Source organism: Neophocaena asiaeorientalis, unplaced genomic scaffold (genome assembly GCF_003031525.2).
Source record: "Neophocaena asiaeorientalis asiaeorientalis breed wild unplaced genomic scaffold, Neophocaena_asiaeorientalis_V1.1 scaffold40, whole genome shotgun sequence".
Lineage (NCBI taxonomy): Eukaryota > Metazoa > Chordata > Mammalia > Artiodactyla > Phocoenidae > Neophocaena > Neophocaena asiaeorientalis.
Genome location: NW_020185335.1, coordinates 15,057,667 through 15,080,302, shown reverse-complemented (window position 1 = coordinate 15,080,302; position 22,636 = coordinate 15,057,667). Strand labels below are relative to the sequence as shown.

At 59.8% G+C, this 22,636-nt stretch overlaps 1 protein-coding gene and 1 long non-coding RNA gene across 2 annotated transcripts in view; one reads left to right on the top strand and one right to left on the bottom strand.

The window, feature by feature from the left end:
- Positions 1-4,137: 4,137 nt before the first annotated feature.
- SNAI3 (snail family transcriptional repressor 3) lies at positions 4,138-12,371 on the top strand. Its single transcript, XM_024735755.1, has 3 exons — positions 4,138-4,262; positions 7,111-7,710; positions 9,530-12,371. The coding sequence occupies exons 1-3, from the start codon at positions 4,187-4,189 to the stop codon at positions 9,706-9,708; spliced, it is 855 nt and encodes a 284-aa protein (XP_024591523.1). The 5' UTR covers positions 4,138-4,186; the 3' UTR covers positions 9,709-12,371.
- A 3,078-nt stretch (positions 12,372-15,449) lies between these two features.
- LOC112393501 (uncharacterized) overlaps positions 15,450-22,636 on the bottom strand; it is an 11,155-nt gene continuing 3,968 nt past the window's right edge. The window contains exons 4-6 of the long non-coding RNA XR_003001926.1: positions 17,581-17,622; positions 17,116-17,359; positions 15,450-15,772 (exon numbers count right to left, since the gene is read on the bottom strand). This is a non-coding gene — a long non-coding RNA (uncharacterized LOC112393501). The remainder of the gene's footprint in view (positions 15,773-17,115; positions 17,360-17,580; positions 17,623-22,636) is intronic.

The following is a 22,636-nucleotide window of genomic DNA, read 5'->3' as shown; positions in this document are numbered from 1 at the left end:
GCAAACTGCGAACACGCGCGTCTACCCCATTTACCTCGTCCAGGGAGGCATGGGGAGCCCACCTGCCGCAGAGGGCCAAGCCCACCCCTCACCCCTCGGGTGGGGCCTCGGGGTCCCTGTGATGCGGGGCCACATCCTACCAGCTCGCTGCCCCCGTTCCACGGGGGAAGAAAGAGGTTCTGAGCCCTTCGGACCAGTGGAGGGCCCCAGGGCCGCACCTCGACAAGCCCCCAAGCAGCCACGGGGCCTGAGGCCTGCGGCCCAGCAGGGAGGGCGCACCCTCGGGACACAGCGGGCGGTCGGGCGGCAGTCCCCCGGTGCTGACGCCCAGGCCGCGGCGCCTCCTTCTGGACTCTCACACACCGGGGCTCCCCACATCTACCTGCGAAACACGCTCCCAAGGAAGGATCCTTGAACTCACTCACCACAAGGCAGCAGGGACCCACAGGCCCAAAGGTGCCACCACACAAGTGGGCCTGAGGCCACGTCCCCAGCGGCGCACAATCAACCCCTGGCAGCAAAGCTCCTGCGCCCAGTGTTCGTGGTCTGTGTCTGTGCTGCTCCCACCCCGCCGCCAGGGGCCGGGACCTGACCTGGAGGTGCCGGCGGGAGCTCCGGGGACATCAGGCCCCTTCCGGTCCCGGAGAAGGGAGCTGCACGGCCCGTGACCCTCCGGTCTCTCCAACAAGTTTCTGGGAACGAGGGCCCAGGGCCACATGCGGACGGGGAAGAAGCTCCGAGAGGATGCTGTGGAGTTCGGAGCTGGGAACCGAGCTGTGCAGCAACAGACCCTCCCCTCTAGGCGCTGGGCTCACCCGCTGAAGCCTGACCGCTGTGTCGCACGGAACAGCTCCTGCGACCTCACACGCACACACAGACGCGTGTGCACATCAGGGTGCAGACCTGCACACACGCACATACCCGAGACTGACACACATGCACACACACGTACATCCCTCCTCAGCCCCCAGATCACCTTCCCAGGCTCAGCGTCTGGGACTCTACTGTGTGTCACAGCTGTGTGGGAAGGGTCAACGTCCCCTCCCTGAACCCCCATTTAAGAACCAAAATCACCTCTAACAACCAGGACCCAAGAGGGAACAGGCAGCTGCGAGCAGTTGTGAGTCCCCGTTCTGGGGGTGACCAAATGCACACTGGCCACCAATCTGACCACGTGCTGGGAGCTGGAGTACTGGGTCCACGACCGTGGACAGCAACGGGGACGCTCCAACGCAGGAGGTCCAGCCACACCCACCCTCCCACAACAAACACACCACACACTGACACCGGGGGCACTGTCACCACAGCGGGGGCCCCTGAGTCCTGGGACGGCCGAGCGCCAGCTTCAAGGCCCAGCTCTGAGCGCTATTCCGAGTCCCAGAGCCAGGCCCACCGCGGGGCCTTTGTACCTTCACCCACGTGCCTATACTCGAGAGACCCCCGGGGGGAGCGTGCCCAGGCCGCACTGTACGGGGGCTCCTGACGCTTTTCCATCTGGTCCGGCAGGCACTGCTGAGCCTCCACCACGGACCCAACCTCGTGCAGGTGCTGTGAGGGAAGGAAGGCGGTTCCCACCTGGCAGGCCCTCGGGCTGCATCTAACAGGGAAGGGGCGTCCTCGCCGGGCCGTGAAACCCAATTAGTAAAAAAAAACCATGTATACACCGATGTGTATAAAATTGATGACTAGTAAGAACCTGCGGTATAAAAACAAACAAACAAAACTACCAGACGCAAAAGGATACAGGAGCACACGTACACACTACGCGGACAGCCAAGCACCGTCGCCACATAAAGCCCAGAAAAAGAGCAGAACACACCCACAAAAAGAAAGAGGGGCTTCCCTGGTGGCGCAGCGGTTACGAATCCGCCTGCCAATGCTGGGGACACGGGTTCGAGCCCTGGTCCGGGAAGATCCCACAAGCCGCGGAGCAACAAAGCCCGTGCGCCACAAGTACTGAGCCTGCGCTCCAGAGCCCGCGAGCCACAACTACTGAGCCCGGGTGCCACAACTACTGAAGCCCACGTGCCTAGAGCCCATGCTCTGCAACAAGAGAAGCCACCGCCATGAGAAGTCCGCGCACTGCAACGAAGAGCAGCCCCCCCTCGCCACACCTAGAGGAAGCCCCGCACGCCGCAACAAAGACCCAACGCAGCCAAAAAAAATTAAAGAAAGAAAGAAAACATCAACATAAGAGGAATTGTAACAATCTTACCTGGGCTCCGCTTGTTCAGTGTCTGATAGAGGCAGGCGGGCAGGTGGCCACAAGCCGACGTCGCCAAGTGTCAAGGGGAGACCCTGGGGTTTCTGCAGGAAGCGTGGACTTTGGTCCCTGCAAGTCCTGCTCTGGTGGAGAGCCCGGTTCCAGGAGGCCGGGGGGGAGCTTGTTTCCAACAGCGAGGCGTGGGGCTTAGCTGCAAGGCAAGGCGGTCGTATTGAGGACAGAGGGACGCAGAGCAGGTGGGGACAGCTCCCCGCCTCCCTGGGGCTGCACAGGTGAGAACAGGGCAGACACTCAGATTTTCCTCTGTGAGTGGTACTCTGGTCTGGCCCAGACACAACCCTGTGAGTCACAGCCGAACAGTGAGTCTGTATGACCACAGGAGGGCAGTTCTGAGCAGTTGGCAAGGACCTCAAACTTCCCTTAGGGTCACTTGTTATGGCAGCCATCTCGGAAAGGAGCACCCCACCGCAGAGGTGCTCTAAGGCCCCCTGGGATCCCTGGGGCGTTTCCAGCATGAGATCAGCACGTTCTCCACGGGAGTGCATGAGCGCCCCTCGAGAACATGAGTGTCCCTCTGGGGGTTAAGGAGGTCATCCTGGCCAGTGGCCACACCGTGGGTGGCTGGGCGAGGAAGGACAGCGTGGGTGCAGGGCTGGCCCAGGTATCTGCAAGTGTCATCTACGTCTGGGACGGGGAGAAGGAAGGGAAGGTACACATGTTAAGCTTGGGAGGCCACGGAACAGGTGAACAGAAGGCAGCCACGTGCACGGCGACACGTTGCCAGGCCCGGCCTGCGGGAGAGACGCGCGCCTTCCCCTGCCTGCGCACCACCTGTCTATCCTTCCGCATGCCCTAACCGAGCAGCAGACGCCCCTTGTGAGGCTGCAAGTGCCTGCCCGGGTCCCAATCCCACAGCTTCGTAACTTCTCAGAGCCTGTTTTCTCTCCCGCGAAACTGAAGGCACATAAGACCCTGTGTGACGCAGGCCTCCCTCCTCATGTCTCTCCACGGTTCCTCTCAGACTCCCCACCACCTCCACCTTGTCTCCAGGCCCACAACTGGCAAAGAGCACCAGGCTGCACGTGGCACCTGGGCCTCTGAAGGCAGGCCTCCTGCACAGCCATGGAAGCGCCTGGCGGCTCTCCGGGGCCCCCCACAGAGACTGACCCCTGAACTCATGAAACGTCCTAAAAAAAAAAAAAAAAAAAATCAGGTACCTGACACCCAGGCATGGCTGGCTCTTGGTGGCACCGAGGACTCCAAAGGATACTGAAGGAGGTGAGGCTGCCCGGGTCATAGCCCAGGCTGCAGCAGCGGGCCCATGCGCCGCCCTCGGTGATTACACTTCCCACACCGCCTGTCTGAACCCCTGGTAATTCCGGAACGCCAAGCGGTGTCCTTCCTCCCACAAATGAGCTTTCTGGAGGCCTGGGGCCAACTCCTAAAGCACGGTCTCCTCCACCAGGCCGGCCGACCCCCTGGCCACCACTCTGGCCAGTCAGCCGGTTCAGGGCTGGTGCTCATCAAACCTACCGCTGCGGGTTTGCGCAGGAGGCGGGGCCGGTGTAACAGGCTAGAGCAGGGTTCTCCAAGGCTGGGCTCGGCGCACGCTCCCACCCCACGGTGGACTGAGCCCAACTCGGCTTCCGCCCAGCCCTGACCTCCGCCCTTCAGTCCACGTCGAGTGGGCGCGCCAGGCCCCGGGGGCGGCGTGACTCGCAGCGCGCGCCAGGGAAGTCCCGTGGGTTGGACACGCAGCCACGCGCTCCCTCCCCTAGGCCCGCGCACCTGTCCTGGGCGTGGCCCGATGCCCCGCCCCGCGGCCCCGCCTCGCCCCGGCCGCGGGGCGCGCTGGTTGGCCGAGGCGGCGCGCTGTGTTAATGACCTGACCCTCCCGGCACCTGTGCGCCGCGCTGCCCGCGGGCGCCGGCGTAGGCACAGTGCGACCCGCGCGAGGGCACCATGCCGCGCTCCTTCCTGGTGAAGACGCACTCCGGCCACAGGGTCCCCAACTACGGGCAGCTGGAGAGGCAGAGAGGTAGGGGCTGCGGGCTCCCCTGCCCTGCCCAGGGCTCGACTCTCGCGGGGCAGGAGGGGCGAGAACCCCGGGAAAGGGAACACCTGTCCCAGGTGGGAGGAGGGGCCCGAGACCACGAGGCTGGAGGTAGAAACGTGGCCCGCGGGCGTCTTGTCCGCTTCAGGGATCCCAGCCTCGCGTCGGGCAGATTGGGTGGGGATTTTCTCTCCACTTAGAGAAGTTTCCAGGCCCCCAGTCACTCTGGGGCTCTCCCGCTATGGCCAGGCATGCCCATCCCAGCAAAGAGGACCCCAGGGCCATCTTCCTCCTGCAGGACGTTTGAGAGAGCCCCACGGATATTGCAGAGAGAGACGAAGTGAGCCCAGGCTGTTCTCCAAGAGCGCCCCAGAACATCCTGGGTTGGGTGGTGAGCAGAGAGGCCAGACAGAGTGACCCAGGGGCCCTGTGGTGCCAGGGCCCAGCTCGCACAGCGTTCCGCTGTGCCCCCTCCAATGCCTCCTCACCCCTCCTGGGGTTTTCTTCCCTCCCGCCTCCTTCACCCCAGAGAAGGTTGCCCAGGGCAGGCTGGGCTAAGGGGCTGCAGTTCTTACCCAGGTGGGGAAACAGGTGCCCAGGAACCAGGACTGTGCACTCATTCCCACTCCCTGTCAGGGTCAGGGACACGCAGAGGTCCCGCAGCAAAGGCCTCTCTCGAGTGGTCAGAGGCGCCCCCAGCTCCACAGCTTCTTGGTGGGGGACGCCCTCTGGGGGATGGCTCAGTGACTTAGAGGGGGATGGGGAGAGACGCTACGGACTGGGAGCAGGGAGGGAGTCCAGGCTGGTGGGTCCCCGGGGCTGGGCTGCCACCAGGGGGCACCTTCTAGGAACGGGATCATCAACTCCACATTTTGAAATCCAGTTAGTGAGTCACCACCAGCAATTTTATAAAATAAAAAAGAACAGAAGCCATCAGAGTGCAGTGCTCGCGGTAAAGGAAACTTGTTTCAGATATACATGTATGATAGAACATGTAATTCACACGGGGCATGGCTTTGAACGTTCAAAAACTATTGTTTAGACTCCAGTCACACAGCGAACCCCTTTGAGCGTGCAAATCCTGGCAGCCGAGCAAGGTCCGGTGACTGTCAGGGAACAGCCTCAGGGCCATCAGTGCTCTGCTCCCCTCTCCTTGTAGCACCAGCTTCCTGACGGCCAAATGGCCACGGTGATCCTCTTTCTGCCAGGCAGTTACCCCAAGATAGACCCGAGATGCTGGATTTGGGGTCCCCCACTCGTCACTTTTAAATAAGTGCCTTTTTAGGCCTCCCCAGGGAACCCCTGAAGCCAGAAAGGAACTTAAGTCTCTTCTCCCAGGAATCTGAGCGGCAGAATGAATTAAAAAAATCTAGCTAACCCAGGGGATATGGGGAAGCATTTAAAGTTATCAGCAGAAGCACATGGCCAGTAGCACTGCCTCTCCCCTGCCCTCCCACTCGAGTCAGCACTGGCCCCCTAGACAGGGTTAGGCTCTGAGGTGATGCCTGGGGTCAGGGTAGTGGCTGAGCCTCAAAGCCTCAAGGTGACTTTTTTCCCATACAAGGGCCCCTACTGGAGCTTCTGTGTGGAGTGGGGGGTCCTAGACTCTCCGGGCACCCCAGTGCTGTCTCCAGAAATTCCTTGGACTTCATCTCTTAGCTGGTCCAGCCTCCATTTCTGGGAGGACAGAAACCTGGCAAGCTGATTTTATAATTGGGAAGACTGGAGTGGAAAACGGTGAGGTCAGGAGAGAGTGGAGTGTGGGAGCTTCCCCATTCCTCTGCATCCTCATCAACACTTGTAATTGGCCTGTTTTTAATTCTAGCCATGCTAGTGGGTATGATGTGCTACCTCACTATGGCTTTAAGCTGCATCTCCCTGATGGCTCATGACGTGGAGCATCTTTCCCTGTGCTTATGGGCTGCGTGTACATCTTCTTTGGAGAAACGTCTGTTCAGAGTCTTGGCCCATTTAAAAAGTGGACTGTTTGTCTTTTTATTGTTGAGTCGCAAGGGTTCTTTATATATTCTGACACCAATTCCTTATCAGATCCCTAATTTGCAAACATTTCCCCCATTCTGTGGGTTGTCTTTCTCAACCCAAAGCCTTGGTGTGGACATAAAAATGGGGCCAGAGATTTATCTCAACATATAGGAAATAAGAAATGGGTTGAGGGCTGGAGATTTGGTCTTTGGGGAAATGCAGAACTTCACTCTTACTCGCTAACGTGTTTACTTTGGGGGCTTCTGCTGTCTGGGTCAAGCATGAGGCGTGGTGGCCCACACATACGGGAGCAACAGCCTGACGGCGGGCCGAGCCAGGAGGCAGTGGACACCACCAAAAACAGTCCCTCCTGAGCTGGGAGCGTCTGCAGGAGGCTGTGCGCACGCACGCCATGGTGGGCGAGGGGTGATCGGGAGGTGACCGGAGGCTGATGAGTTACTTTGCAGGCGGCGGCTTGCTGCCAAGAGTTGTGAGTTAAAGCTGCGTGGGAGCCCGCAGGATGCAGCTCCGAGCTGGCCCTGCGGCGGGTGGGGCTCAGAGAGAGGGCGGCTAGGGACCCTTCCTTGGCCCCTGAGGGCTCCTCTGGGATCCTGTGAGATGCTTCTCTTCCCTTGTTTGTAAAGAGGAACTGAGATTCCTGCTCGGACGCTGTGGTCTCCGGCTGCAGCCACCACTTCCGCAGCCCACGCCTGTCTTGTCAGACCTTCTTTTCCTCCCCGCGGGGCTATGGATGGCCTAGTGGTGGGATGCGGCCAGGAATGCGCGTTGGCGAACTCGCAGCGCTGGGACTCAGGCTTCACCGTGCATTGTCTCCCCTCCCCGCTTCTAGAAACCAATGGCGCCTGTTCTGCCTGCGGGGGGCTGGTGGTGCCCCTCGTCCTCCCAGACAAGGCGGCCCCGTCCACGCCTGGCGACCCTCCCCGGCCCTGGGACTTCACCTCCGTCGTCGCCCACGTCTCCCTGCCCCTCCCCACCTTCCTGTGTAACGAGGAAGCTCGGGGGGCCTCGGGGCCAGACCCCCTGGAAGTCAGCCTGGCGGACCCTCGGGCCGGCCGGGCCCCCGGCGCACCTCTCAGAGACAGCCTGCAGCACCTTGGCCTGCCCCCGCTGCTGGCTCTGCCCACGCGCTGGCCCCCGGTCCTGGGCGCAGATGGGGCCCAGGCTCCGGGCCACCTGCCAGGGGCCGAGCGGGCCCCCCACACCCCAGGGGGCTTCCGCACGCCGGCCGCACTGGCCAGGCACCAGCAGCTGCAGTGCCACCTGCAGGCTCAACGCCGCTTCGCCTGCAAGTCCTGCGACAAGGAGTACGGCAGCCTGGGCGCCCTCAAGATGCACATCCGCACACACACGCTGCCCTGCCTCTGCGCCGTGTGCGGCAAGGCCTTCTCCAGGCCCTGGCTGCTGCAGGGCCACATCCGGACCCACACAGGTAGGCGCCAGGGCCCGTGAGGGATCTGGCTGGGGGGCAGGGGGGGGTCTGGGCCTCAAAGGAGCGGAGGGGTTGGGTTCATAAACGAGAGGACGGATGGGCACACACGGCTTCTTTTTCCTGGTGTCCCGAGGCTGTGGCACAAAGAGCCACACCCCGGGGGGTTCAAAACATCAGAAATGCTCACAGTCTAGAGCCAGAAGTCTGGAATCAAGGTGCCACGGGGCCGGGCTCCCTCCAGATCTGGAGAGGGGGATCCTTCCCACCTCTGCCAGCTCCTGGAGCCCCAGGTGTTCCTTGCGGCCATGTCATTTCCGGTCTCTGCCTCTGTCCTCACACGGCCTCTCCCCTGTGTCTGTGTCCAGATGTCCCTCTAGTTATGAGGACACCAGTCACACTGGGTTCGGGGCCCGCATGCTCCGGTCCAACTTAAATTGAACTTGATCACATCAGCAAGTACTCTCTTTCCAAATCAGGTCATACTCACAGGTACCCAGGTTTATGGGGGGGGGGGGGGGGGGGGGGGGACACGATTCAACTCATAACACCTGGCAAAGCGCGGGATGCACAGGGCTTCCACAGGGCCTGACTTCTCAAACAGTCCGTGGCCTTCCTCAATTCTGGAGCAGCAGGGGAGGAGGGTAGCCAGAAAGGCCTGGCTTGGGGGTGAGGACCCCAGGGCTCACACAGCCTGTCTGACGGGCTGTGGTTTACCCAGGAGCAATCCCGTCCCTGGGTGAGAGGGTGGTCACAGAGCACAGGCAATGCAGGAGAGAGGAGCAGCTGCGGACAGGAGACAGGGACAGGAGGGGGGATGCGGGGCAGGGAGCTCGTGGTCTTTCATTCTGTAGATGACAAACTACGGCCCAGAAAGAGTGCAAGAGCCGGCTCTGCCCAAGGGCAGCCAGGGGCTGAGCTGGACCCCACCCCAGGCCTTCCTCTTAAGTCCAGGACTTTGTCAAGCACGCGGTGAAAGGGAGACAGGAACAGGCCGGGCACTTACAACAAACACTCTCTGGAACTGGACCCTCCCTCACCCTCAGTCACGGCTCTGTGACTCACACGAAAGAAGGGTTTTGCAGGAGCCTTTTCCAGGCTGGAAATCCACCTGGTTTTCCCCGACCGCTCGCTGAGGATGTCCCCTGAGCACCCCATCACAGCGCAGGGCCAGGCGGCCAGGACGCGATGCTCTGGGCCCCATGGACTACAGGCTGCTGCCTCCCAGGGCCCCTAGGGCTGCAGGACTCTCCACACAGGCAGAGCTGAACAGATGACTCTCACTGACCCTTTCTTTTACACTTGGGGGGTCAGCCTGGAGGGTACAGCCCCAACAGAAGGACTTAGTCCAAATCCCTGGTCGCCCTGATTGGAGATGGCCTGGAGGACATGGGAATCCTCACTGGTCCTGAGCGCCTGCCCTTGTATAGCCACCTTCAAGGTTCCCACCATGGCTTTCGGGGGGCAGGTACAGCTGCCAGGAGGCCTGCAGCGCCTCTCCCATCCAGGGCTGGTGACAGAGCGCCCCAGGGGAGCTCCAGCAGAAGCAAAGAGCCACCTAGCCAAGATCTGTGTTTTAGCTGCTGCGGTCTCACCCAGGGTATCAAGCACACGACCCCCTCAGCGGAGGGCAGGTGCTAAGGCCGCTGTCACTGACCCCGAGGGAGCGGGCGATGCAGATGAAGGCTTCAGCCTCACTGTGAGGGCTGAGGAGCCTTGGGGTGGGGGACGGCCTATGCGCTTGCAAGCCGGGGGTCACCCTCCGCAGGGCTGTCCTGGCCGCTGCAGCGGGTCGCTCACCTGTCGCCCTCCCCTCCCCCAGGTGAGAAGCCCTACACCTGCCCTCACTGCAGCAGGGCCTTCGCCGACCGCTCCAACCTGCGGGCTCACCTGCAGACGCACTCGGACACCAAGAAATACCAGTGCAAGCGCTGCGCCAAGACCTTCTCCCGCGTGGCGCTCCTGGCGCGGCACGAGGAGTCCAGCTGCTGCGCCCCCTGAGAGGCGGAGGGGCCGCGGAGCTGGGCGTCCTGGGAGGGCGTCGCCCTTCCCTGCCCACGTGAGGGACTTCTCTCCGGGGATGACTCTCTTCCGGTTGAGAGCCTCGTCCATGCCGTTTCCAGTGAGCTCTGGTTCCGGTTCTGTTGCTCCCAGTGACAGCCGGTCGGGAGGCGGTCGTCAGCACGCAAGATCCCCACGTGAGGCTGACGGCGGGGCTGCCCTGGATGCCCTCCACTCCGGACCGGCAGTTTGACTTGGGCCGAGCACAACCGTGTGGGCCCCTGCGTGGGCAGAGCTACCTGGAGGCTCCCCTCCACCTGCCTTTGATGGCATCTGGGCCAAGCTGTTTCACGTCACATGTGCACAGGCGCTTACACACGACACACACACACCCTCCCCTCCTCACGGGCCCGTCCTGAGGATGGAGCAGCGAGGGGGAGGCGGTGGGTGGATCTGGGGCGATAAAGAGCCCGCACTCCTGCTGCAACGTCCTCTGAGGCTCTGAGGCTCACCCCGTCCCCTGGGTCCGCAGAGGAGGCCGAGCTCGGACAACCTCTGCTGAGGCAGAGCTCCTGGATAACGGGACCCTGTGGCCAGAGCGGGGGGAGCTGAGGGGGCAGGGCCTCGAGCTGTGCGGTCCTTACCGGGTGGGAGCAGCAGGTGAGCAGGGCGCCTTCCCTTTCTGGAAGGAAGGGAGTGGACGTGGGGACAGTACAGCGAGGACCAGCGGCGGGGTGAGGGTGCGAGAGGGGGACCGAGGCCGTGTGTCTGTGGCAGGCGTTCATGCCCCCCCGAAGTCTGATTTAGAGGGGAGTCCCCCCTGCGCCTGCAGCATCTCTACTGAACACCACAGATGTGTCGTCACTGCAGCCACCTCCTCAAGTCACTAAGCCCCTCACCCAGCGCCGCGGCCTCCTTCCTGCCGCCCTCTCCTGAGGCTGCAGGACCTCCAGCCCAGCGAGCAGCCGATCTCTGACCCCGCCCAAGACACACACCTTCCCGAACCGACTCAGATGCCAAGACCCCGCTTCCTTCTGATAGGTGGCCTCCCCTCACCCCCAGGCCCCGGGCGGTCACGCGCTGGGCCGGCCCTGCTTCTTGGCAGTGTCTGAGTCATCTGCACCAGACCCCGGAGGGTGGCATGGAGGAAGGAGGAAGGAGGCCTGAGTCTAACGGAGACTGGCCGAATCCTTGATGCAGGAGGGGACACCTGCTCCTCCCTGCAGGAGGGCTGGCCCCAGCCAAGGGACAGGGCTCGGCACCTTGGTCCTGCTTCCGGGATGGCGCCACACGGCAAGCAGCAGAGGCCCCGTCTTGGCCCTGAGCCACCAGACCTGCTGACCTCCGCCCCGTGTGACAGGATGCTGGGGGCGCTCACCAGGCCCACACAGCTACCAGCTCTGCAGCCCCAACCCTGGGTCCCTACCCACAGATCCCTCCTAATGCCCAAGTCGGGGGCTGAAGGTCCCTGGGTGGCTGGTTTGATAACGGCAATCAGAGGGGGCCTGGGGACATCCCAGAGGAAACCTGACCTTGACACTGGGCTTCCCTGGATCAAGGGCGACCCTGATGAAACTGACCACCCAGGAGAGCCGCTGCTCTAGCCTAAAGCAGACTGATCTATCTGCCCATAGAACAGAGAACCTCTCCAAGGAAGCCACGCTTGCACTCCCAGTCCCACTGCCACCCCCCCCCCACAGGGATCAGCCTCCCCCGAGGGACACACGGCGGGACCAGGAGGCTTAGCTGACGTGTCAGTTTGCTGGGGCGGCCGTAACAAACCCACAGAGCGGGGGCCTCAGACCAGAGACAGACTCCTCCACAGCCCCGGAGGCCAGAAGTCCGAGACCGAGGTGCCGGCCGGGCTGGTCCCTGCCGGGGCTGAGGGAGAATCTGCCCCAGGCCTCTCCCAGCTGCTGCATTGGCTGGCGCCTCTGATGTTCTGTGGCTCGCGGAAGCGTCACCCCCTTCTCTGCTTCCATCTTCACGTGTGCGTGTCTGTGTCTGTGTCCAAATTTCCCCTTTTTATAAGGGCACCAGTCGTACTGGGTGAGGACCCACCCTGATGATCTCATCTCGACAGCGTCCGCAAAGACCCTGTTTCCAAATAAGGCCGCATTTTGAGGTACTCGGAGGTTAGGACTTCAGTATATGAACGGGGGGCACCGTTCACCCTGTAACAGCTGACGAGGGCACACAGTTTGCCTAGAGAAACCTGGCGGGTCCCTGTGCTTGGACTTATGGAGAGGAGAGTGGAATGCTGTCCCCCCAGGCCACAAAGGATCAAGGGGGCAGTGAGCCCACGACCGACTTACTAGAAACGCGTCCTCCAAACGCACTGTGACCCCCCCGGATGGCCCCTCTCGAGTGTGCAGGTGCCTGACCCCTCCTCTCCGCTACCCTGGTCAGGGGCCCACAGCGGGTGGGAACAGGCCTCTGCCCTCCAGGGACATCCCTCCACTGTCTCCCGAATGCCTGGGCCTCTGCTGAGCACGGTGGGCAGCCCGGGGCTGGGGAGCCTCTCATCCCTGGCAAAGGCTAAGCTCCAACCGCACTCGTGTTTGTGCCCATCTCACTGGATGGCTTTTTATTTTAACGGCATCCAGATGCCTGAAGGAAGCTATATTGTAAATTGTGTTCTATTTCTGAGCACCAATATCTAAATGAAGCGAGGCACCTGTTGGGGATGGAGGAAGGGAATTTCACAGGCCTAAATAAAGTCCATGTTTGCCCTTCTGTGCCGGCCCATGGAAAATGCTCTTATATTTATATCCGGGCTGGCGGAGGGCAGGGGTGGCAGAGGGTGGGTTGGCAGGCGGGATGAAGAGAGGCCCGGGCACCTGCCAGGGAGTCGACGTGGAGCGAGTGGGGGAGATGTTCCCCTCCGAGGAGGGTGGCTGCAGTCAGCATGCCTCATCCCCGCCATGGGGCCATGTCCCCACCGGCCACTCAGGCCTCACAGTTTCCCACTCTCCGTTCCTCATTCCTCGTGATTTTGCCTGATCGGCAGCATTGACCCAGGATGCTCACTAAAGATTTGGGTTTTTGGAGCCCTCTCCCAACACCCACAGATGGGAATCAGGAAGGGGTACAACCATCCCTCACACCGTCCCAGGTGAGGGCACAGCCACCTCCTTCCTCGCAGGACTGCTACCTGGGTCCCCCCCAACTACAGGCTTTCTCTACCCAAACTTTACGCATTACATTTCCCCTTTTCTCCCTAAAGAAGGCCTTCTGGCCGCACAGCTTCAGGCACGTTGTTGGTGCCTCTCTCCAGGGAAGGAGCCAGGCTGGGGGACAGGAGCCCCAGGACCAGAGGAGCCAGAGGCGGGTGTTTCAGAGGCGGCCCAGCTCAGTCTGGGCAAAAGCAGGAGCCTGAGAAATCGCCAGGATTCTGGACGAGAATCTCAGAACGAGCCGAGGGCGGGGCGGCGTCAGCACCACACGAAAGGCGCTCCCAGGAGGCACGTGACAGGCGGCGGACAGAAAACCGCGCGCGCTGCCTTCTGACTGGGACGCGAGCGCCTGGCCCCGTGGCTCAGGTCCCGGAACAGGTGTGAGAGGGACACCCAGCCTCTCGGGGGCCCAGCTCCCTGCCCCACTCCCCGTGAAGAGACCTCTCTCCTGAAGCCCCAGGCACGCTAAGGTTATGGCTTCCCTTCCAGAAGCCCAGAGGCTTCTATAAATACCGTGTTGGGGGTTCTCTGGGAGTTCTAAAATAGTCTGCTGGTTACTATCTATACTCAGCGAGCCCACGCCTGGCCTCCGCTCGGTGGCTAAGTATAGCTCCCTGGCAAAGTTCAGTGGAACAAGTTTCCAGCCGCCATCGCCTTGCGGATGGCGGAGGACTCCAGGGAGAGCACCCCGGCTGCCAAGCCTCAGAGGCGCGGGGAGAGGCTGGAGCTGATGTGGGGCGAGGCGGCACCTGCTCCCCAAGCCGGGGTCTGTGGGAGTCTGCTGCAAACACAGAGCCTCCACCAGATCCAGCAGTGAGGCATTCTGGCTCCAGCCTTTACAGTGGCTTGATTCCACTGTGAAGCCTTGGTTTCTGCTTCTGAGCAAAGGGAAGTGGGCTACCTCTGTTCCAGAATTCAGGAGGGGCCCGGGAGACACAGCAGCAAAAGAAGACACGTAGCACACCAAACGTAAAATACGATCGCTACCTCTAGGGAGACCCTCGGCCTTTAACCCCTTCTAGACTCTACGTCCATTTCTTGACCACCAAGTTCTGGCTCCAGGAAACCTCTCCTCCCAGCTGCACCCCCCAGCCCAAGCCGAGCTGCCCAAGAGATGGTCTGGCAGCTGCCCAGGGTGTCCTCAGGTGCCAGCAGGGCGCTGGGGAGAGCTGATGGACAGGAGAGCAGAAGGTGTGAGGGCGGGGTTCCCACCAGGGTCCATCCTGCTGGGTGAGCACGGGCCATCCTTGGGTGTCACGTGGAATAGAGACCGTCCTCCCAGGCGCCAGTCAGCGCTCCCCACCATCCAGGGTTTCACAGCCAGCTCTGCCCAGGCCTCCCCCTCCCCACACCTCTGCCCCTCAGGGCTGCTTTTGTCCCCTATAAGGATCACCTGTAACTGGTCCTCAGGCAGAGGCGGAATCACCTCAGTCTTGCTCCCAGCTCAAACACCTGCCCCCTTTCCTTCCCCCGGGAACAGGCCTGGGGCCCAGGACACAGTGACACCTGTACTTCTATAGGGAAGGCAGGTCATGGAGTCACAGGGGGCTCTCTGTGAATGCTGCAGCGTGACCTCTGACATGCAGCTGCTCTGAACCAGCCAGAAAGAGGCTGAGACTGAGGACAGTCGGGGTGACCCTGCTGGGCATCGGGGAGGCATGGCCTGCCGTCTCATCGGCTCCGCTCACCCCAGGGGTCGTCTCCCTCCTCCTCCAGCAGAGTAGTTCTCACAGGTGGCCCGCAGACCCCTGTCCAGGGGGCCACGCTAAGGGAGACTCGTTACATTCCTCACAACATCGACGGTGCAAAAGCAGGGGGCTGCACCACTGGCGGCTCCGCACAGACCGAGGCACCAAAGTTCACCACCACACACTCACGCAGAGCAGTGCAGCTTCAGGACGTCCTCCAACCTGAGTCCTGGTCCCTGTGACGCTCTGAGTGGAGATGAGGGGAGTGTGCGCGGCCCTCCACTGCCACTGGAGGGGGACCTGCCGTGTGAGGTGTGCAGGGTCACCTCGACCACAGTCCTCGCAGACGGCTTCTCAGAAAAGGACCAGTGAGCCTGCCACTTCAGGGAGGACGGACATGGTAGCACTTGCGCTTTCAGGAGAAAATGGCAATTTTGGGAACGCCTGTCTTCCGTAAAGGCTTGGCAACTTCCCAATCTTAAAGACTTTTCTGATGAGGAAGTGAGTTTTTCATACTGTAAAATGAAACATGTCAGGGACTTCCCTGGTGGCGCAGTGGTTAAGAATCCGCCTGCCAGTGCAGGGGACACGGGTTCGAGCCCTGGTCCGGGAAGACCCCACATGCCGTGGAGCAACTAAGCCGGTGCGCCACAACTACTGAGCCCAGGTGCCACAACTACTGAAGCCCACGTGCCTAGAACCCATGCTCTGCAACAAGAGAAGCCACTGCAATGAGAAGCCTGGGCACCACAACAAAGAGTAGCCCCCACTCGCCACAACCAGAGAAAGCCCACGCGCAGCAACGAAGACCCAACACAGCCAAAAATGAATAAATAAATTTATATATATATAAAAAAGAAACGTCAGCATTTGGAAGCTCTGTGTAGTCAGTGAAGCAATATTTTCCAAATGACCGATGTGGATGTCACAAACCCCCGCCTGGACCAAAGACGCAAAGCACCAGACAGACCAGGGAAGCCAGTGGAGCAGACTGCGGGAAGCTCACTGCCGGTGCCAGGATCACAGCAGAACTGGCAGAGTTCAGGTGCTTTCAAACAAGAGCCACATCGTCCGAAAGTGGTTCCAGCGCGTCCCCGCCACACAGCTAGGTTTCCTTCCCACACGTCAGCCAAAGCGTCAGAAGGAGGAGGCTGAGGGGACAGCCTGGCCACAGATGTCCATGGGGCCGCACGTGGACACCTGCAAAGATGCGAAACACCACCACTGTCCAGACCACAACTCTGCCTCAGAAAATGTCTATTGTTCACAAAACGTTAACACGTGATGGGTTTATCACTGATAATTTTAAATGAACTTAGTAAACGAATTCAGCAAATTTAACTTCCGAAGTGGGTAAAAACAGATGGAAGCCTCCACACAAACTAGCTCTCTGGGGCCTTTAATCGTCTGGGCGGGCGTGGGAACCCCCGACCCTACCCGGGACCCTCGAGTGTGAACGTGAGCCCTCAGGGCAGGAGTGGCAGGTGGGCCGCCCAGGGAGGAGCTGGGAGGTGGGTCCGCCGCTCCGGGGAGCCATCCACCGGTCACTGGGGGTAGCTCTGCCCTGACGTGTTTCTTGCTTTATCCACTGACTCCGGAAATGACTCTCCGAGGCCACGTGGTTTCCTCACACGTGCATCACGAGAGACAGGCCCTGTCCTCACCTTCCCCACCCCACAGTCAGCCAGCTGCACCTCTCAGGCCTTCTCAGGCCAGCCTCTTCACCTCGACCTTCATGGCCACCTCCCAGGCCGACAGTGGAAGGATCCTCCCGGCCCCCGCTGCCATCTCCCATTCAGCCTGCATCCTGCACCCCAGGGGCGGCTCCACGACCTCCTCAGCTCACGCCGTTCCGGCCTCAGACAGGCTGCCTGCCCCGCAGTCTCGAGTTCAAGCCTGTCGCCCTTCGCATCGCACACGAGGCCACTTTATCCCACGAACCCCCCACGTGGCGGCAGCCTCTGCATCCCACGTGCCTAACCTCTATCTGGTCCGGGACAGGCCCTGGACAAACACCGAGGGAATGGGGGAATAAAGAGGGACCAGGGCGAGCCTTGGTCTAAACCAGACTTTCTTGCCCCTTCGATCCAGCTCTGGGGCTTGTCTCACAATTGCGGCTTTTTCCCGCCCTTGGATAGGGGTCTGCTGTGCTTAGCACAAAGGTAATAACCGTTGTCAGCCCCAGGAGGCCCAGCAAGCAGCCTCCTGGGCTTATCCAGGCTGCACGGATCAAGCCCCAGATCTAGTTACAGGGGCAGCTGGGCTGCAGGACCACATGTGCGGGTGTCTGGAAGCAGGTAAGCTGGGTGCACATGTCCCCTGATGAGGGAAATACTTTCCACAGTGGTTGGCTCGAACAGGGAGGCCAAGGAGTGTGGGCTGGATGCCAGCTGCCCACCCCAGCTGGCGAGGCTTCCCAGCCTCGTGCATACAGTAGACGACGCCGTGTTTGGAGCCCTCGTTTCAGAAAACTGGAAGCTACAGAGGCTGTGTTATTTACTCCTGATTTAATGAAGTTTCTTCTGAAGGGCGACTGCACTCACCTGAGAGCTTTTTGGGGACCGACAATAATCAACAGTTACTGCGGACGGACATGGCGTGGCACCGACACGACCCCTCTCACGGCTTTATCCCTGTGAGGGAGGACGTGGCACTGAGGGCCCAAGCAGCTTGTCCAGAGTCTCCCTGCGGGTCCACGGCAGGGCTGGGATTTCTGGCTCCGGAGTCTGTAGTCTTGGCTCCTAAACCACGTTGCTGCTCAGTAAGCAATCCTGAGCTTTCCTTTCACTTGGAAACCACAAATAAGGCGCCAGATCAGGAGAGCAGATATGTTTTTGACGCAGGGCCAGGGCGTGGGGTGAGACGGTCAGAGGGCGGCCGGACGCGCAGGAAGGGGAGCTCTGGAATCCACATGGGAAGCGGGTCCCCTCCCACGCCTGGTGGGGGGAGGAGGAGGGCAGGCAGAGGGAGATGGGCTGGAAGCAAGGAGAACGGCAAGAGACACTCACCATCTCAGAGCTGACCGGGCTTTGGGGAACAGGAGAGAGAAGCTGAGGAGAAAGAGGAAAGGGAGGTTGGAGCGCCTGGTCCACAGGAGGGCTGACATGGGCTTCTGCGAGCTGGGCTTGGGAGCTAAAGGCAGGTAGGCAGCCCGCAGCCCCTGGTGAACAGCCCTCCGCACTCTGCCTCCGGGAGCCCAGCGCCCTGGGTCTCAGTGAGACCTTAAGCGTCTCTGTTGGAACCGTAAACGTCTCACGGGAAGCTCAGCAACAAGACGCTGGCAGACGCGGCCGGAAGGCACCTCTCAAGATTCGCCAAACACCTGCAAGAGCGGGGATAACCCCGGGGCCGCTGAAGAGCCCACAGAGGGTCCCTGTTAACGGCTACAGTTACACATGCAGAGCAGCCTGCTCTGTGCCTTTGTTCCTAAGATCTGGGGAACTGGTGTGTTATAACCCATGACAGGGTACCACAAGCCCACGGCTTAACACACACCTTTCCTGTCGCAGCGTCCTGGAGACCGGATGTCCCAGATCCAGGGGTCGGCAGGGTGGTTCCTCCCGAGGCCGGCTTCTCCCCAGTTCCTCACGTGGTCATCCGCCTATGTGTCTGGGTCCTATTTTCTTTTCTTTCTTTTTTTTTTTTTTGGTACACGGGCCTCTCACTGTTGTGGCCTCTCCCGTTGTGGAGCACAGGCTCCGGACGCACAGGCTCAGCGGCCATGGCTCACGGGCCCAGCCACTCCGTGGCATGTGGGATCTTCCCAGACCGGGGTACGAACCCATGTCCCCTGCATTGGCAGGCGGACTCTCAACCACTGCGCCACCAGGGAAGCCCTGGGTCCTATTTTCTTATCTCCCCAGTCATCAGGGTTACCTACTGGCTTCATTTTAGTTTAATCCCCTCTGTAAAGATCCCATGTCCAAACACGGGGCCTCCAGGGTGATGCTGGCTCCCTGCCAGCTGTGTCACCACCCAACAGGCTCCAAGAGAAAGGATTCTGTAGGGAATGGGAGCACACAGAGGCTGGGACTGTGAGAGGCCCACTGGCCAATGGCAGAGCAGAGATCCAAACTTGGGTCAGACATGGCAGCTGGGAGTGGGATCCAGGGTAGAGTGAGCTACTCCTGGGAAAACGTCAGTCATTTCAATACGGGGGGAGCAGGGGCCATGCAGACGGACGAGGTTAGGGCTCAGGCCATGGTGCTGGCAGAAACAGGGCCTCTGAGTCTCTTCACGATGGCATCAGGCCCTGCAGGAGGCCCTGCACTCAGGCAACGCTCCTGAAACTCATGCTTCTTGAACATGTGCATACGTGCGCTAGGCCTATAATCGAGGCCCGAGACGCAAACGTCAGACGCGAGGAACTTAGCTGGAGGTCCAGTGGTTAAGAATCTGCCTTCCAACGCAGGGGACGTGGGTTCGATCCCTGGTCAGGGAACTAAGATCCCACATGCCGCGGAGTAACTAAACCGGCGCGCTCTAGAGCTCACGCGCCACAACTAGAGAGCCTAGATGGTCCGCACGCCACAACTACTGAGGCTGCGTGCTCTGGAGCCTGCACACCAAAACTAGAGAGAAGCCTGCATGTTGCAAAGATGGGCCCATGTACTGCAATGAAAGATCCCGTGTGCTGCAACAAAGATTCCGCGTGCTGCCACTAAGACCGGACGCAGCCAAATACATTAATTAATTAATTTAAAATCCATACATTAAAAGAAAAAAGAGACGCAAGCAGGAGGAGGGGAGGGGGCTCACCACCCACACCCCGCCCTCCTCCAGATGCAGCCTCATTCCCCACTTGTGGAACTTCTTCCCGCGCTGCCCTCTCGGTTCCAAGACTGAAGGCAAGTACTTTTAGATGAGCAGCTGGGCAAAGACAGCGCCTCTGACACCACGAGCGTGTTATCCTCAGACGACAGCGAGAGCCCTCTCCCACCCTCTCTGAGCCCTTCAGTTCAAAATCATCCACCTGGGCCTCACAGAAAATCCTGCACAATCAAACCTGTTTCACTGAGAGGTAGCTGGCATACGGTCACTTGCACGTACGCTGGCATCCACGTGTGATGAGCACCTGTGACACCATCGCCCCCATCGACGGAAGGGACATATCCACCCCCAGGAAGCTTTCTCCTGCCCCTTCCTCATCCACCCACCCCACCTCCTCAGGAGCCACTGGTCTGCTTTCTGTCACTACAGATTCGATGGCACTTTCTGGAATTTTCATGGGTGGAATTTGCCACGATTGCCCTCCCTCTGTCTCCAGCCCTGGGCCCTCGACACACCCTGTGCTTTCTTCCCATCTCACTCCTCCGGGCCTCAGACTCTGTTCGCTGCCACTCCCCTGCTGGCCCTGGAGACCTTCCATTCCAGACTGTCACTGTCTGTGACAGTTTATCTCCTTAGCCTACGTCACAGAAGAGGACAGTGTCACAGACCACCGCGGTGACCTTTTAGAGGTCTCCCTGGCCACAGACAGTCCTCGCTGAAATGCATCCATGTCACCGACTGGCTTTGCTCTCAAGACAGTTACAATCACATCGTTCTCCAGGCTGTCGCCACGCCCGTGGGACCACAGCATATATTTGCATCTCCCGGCAACCCACCGCTGTCGCCTGTGGCCTCCGTTGCCACTCTCTCTGCTGTGCTTTTGTTCAGTCTTTTTTTTTTTAATATTTATTTATTTGATTGCGCCAAGCCTTAGCTGCGGCACGTGGGATCTTTAGTTGCGGCACGTGGGATCTTTAGTTGCGGCACGTGCCATCTTTAGTTGCGGCACGTGGGATCTAGCTCCCTGACTAGGGATTGAACCTGGGCCCCCTGCGTTGGGAGTGCGGAGTCTTAACCGCTGGACCACCAGGGAAGTCCCCTTTGTTCAATTTTTAGAAGCCGTCTCACCTCCACAAGGAGGTTGCCAACCTCCCCCCTCACCCGATACGGCACCTGCTGGAGGAGGACCCCCATGAAAGTTTGTGAATGATCAGAGGAGCAGGCACAATTTAGCCAAGTTTAGAAGGACTCTGAAGGCTTCAGAACTTCCATTCTGTGATTATTAGAAAGTTACACTCTTCCCTCAAGAGAGAGACAACGGAAGGTGATTTTGAAAACCTGAAAGTATGAAGGCCGGGGTGACCTCCCACGAGTCTCCGCGTGGAGCGTGAACTGAGCTCTGTTTCTCTATTTCTGCTACCAACCCCACTACTCTGTCATCCTCACCCTCCCAGGATGCCAGCAGGTCCTCTGCAGCTGGGTCATCTTGACACTCAATTCATCCTATAAGGAAGAGTCAGGGGTCCTTAGAGACATAACTACGAGAAGAGCTAGGCTCAGACACAGGAAGTGCTGCGCAGGGACAAGACCTCACAGAAAGCAGGGCCACCCACCTCCTTGCATCTGCGAGTGGACCAGGATGGGAGATGCACCAGTTACTTGGGGAAACTGGTGGGAGTTCTCCAAGTAAGTGGTAGAGGCTAGGGCTTCATTTTTTGATGCTTTAAATGACCACGTGCCTGTATTCTCTTATGTGCATCAAACACTCCTTAATAAACAGGAAAACTTTTACCCAGAAACAATGGCTCTGGGGGGAAAAAAGTTATCAAGAAGAAAACGGGCGGGCGGGCGTCCCCTGCAGTGATGACCGGGACATGGTCCAGCCGACAGCCCTCAGCCCTGGGCCACTCCACCGAGATCCGTTTTCTCTGGATGGGGATGGCTGGTGAGCCTGGGCAGTTCCTGGATACTTACAAGGCAACACAAAGCGGAGCACAGAATGTGATTTGCGACCGTTTTGCTTGAGAGCAGGGTCAGTGAGCCATGGCCAGGGGCCAAACCGAGTCCTCCCGACCTGTTTTGGACAGCCCAAGAGCTGGGGATGCTTATACCAAAGAAAAGCAAAAGACACAGCAGGGACTTCCCTGGTGGTCCAGTGGCTAAGACTCCGCGCTCCCAATGCAGGGGGCCCGGGTTCGATCCCTGGTCAGGGAACTAGATCCCGCACGCGTGCCGCAACTAAGAGTCCGCATGGCGCAACTAAGGAGCCCACGTGCTGCAACTAAGGAGCCCACGTGCCGCAACTAAGACCCGGCGCAGCCAAATCAATAAATAAATATTAAAAAAAAAAAAGACATAGCAGCATTATTCACAACGGTCAAGAGGTGGAAGCAGCCCAGCGTCCACTGATGGATGAATAAAGTGTGGTCCATCTGTACAACCGAACATTGCTCAGCAATAAAAAGGAAGGAAACCGTGACGCTCGCCACACAGGTGAACCCTGAGGACACGATGCACAGTGAAATAAACTAGACACAAAAAGCCATGTCCTATGTGATTCCACTGACATGGGGACCTAAAGGAGTCAAAGTCAGAGTGACAGAAAGTAGATGGTGGCTGTGAGGGCCGGGGAGTCAGTGTTTAATGGGGACAGAGTCTCAGTTTAAGACGGTGAGAAAGTTCTGGAGGCGGATGGTGGTGATGGCTGCACCACAGTGCGAACGCTCTGAAAACTGAACACTCAGACACGGTTAAAAGGGAAATTGTGTGTTATGTGTATTTTACCGCTGTAAAAAAATACCAAAATCAAAAGAAGACTTTGTGGCCTGAAAATTCTCTGAGATTCACACCTCCGTGTCCGTGTCACTTGCTCGTTTTCTAGGGCTGCTCTGGATCTGCCACAGCAAAGGCAGGTCGTGGCGGCCGAGCTGGAGGATGCAGGAAGCCAATGGTGTTTGCCACCCGGTCCTCTGCAGAAAAGCCTCGAACCAGTGCCGGGACCCACAGAGACGGGCTCGCTGTGCGGGCGCAGGGTCAGAGTCCTGGGCCTTTAGAGGTCGCCGAGTTCAAGCCCTTCAAGATTAGAAGCCCCATCGGACTCCAGAAGGTGACGGAGAGGACAATGAGAAACGAGGCGGGCAGTGAAATCCGCGGCACTGGCCCTTCTCGCTCTGAATGGGTGCCGTCGCCAGCAAACACAAGGGTCTGGCTGCCCCCGGGCTGCTGGCTTGGCCTGGAGGAGAGAGGCGCTTCCTCCTATGTTCTCCCGCTCAGTGGCTCCCACCGCCTCCACCT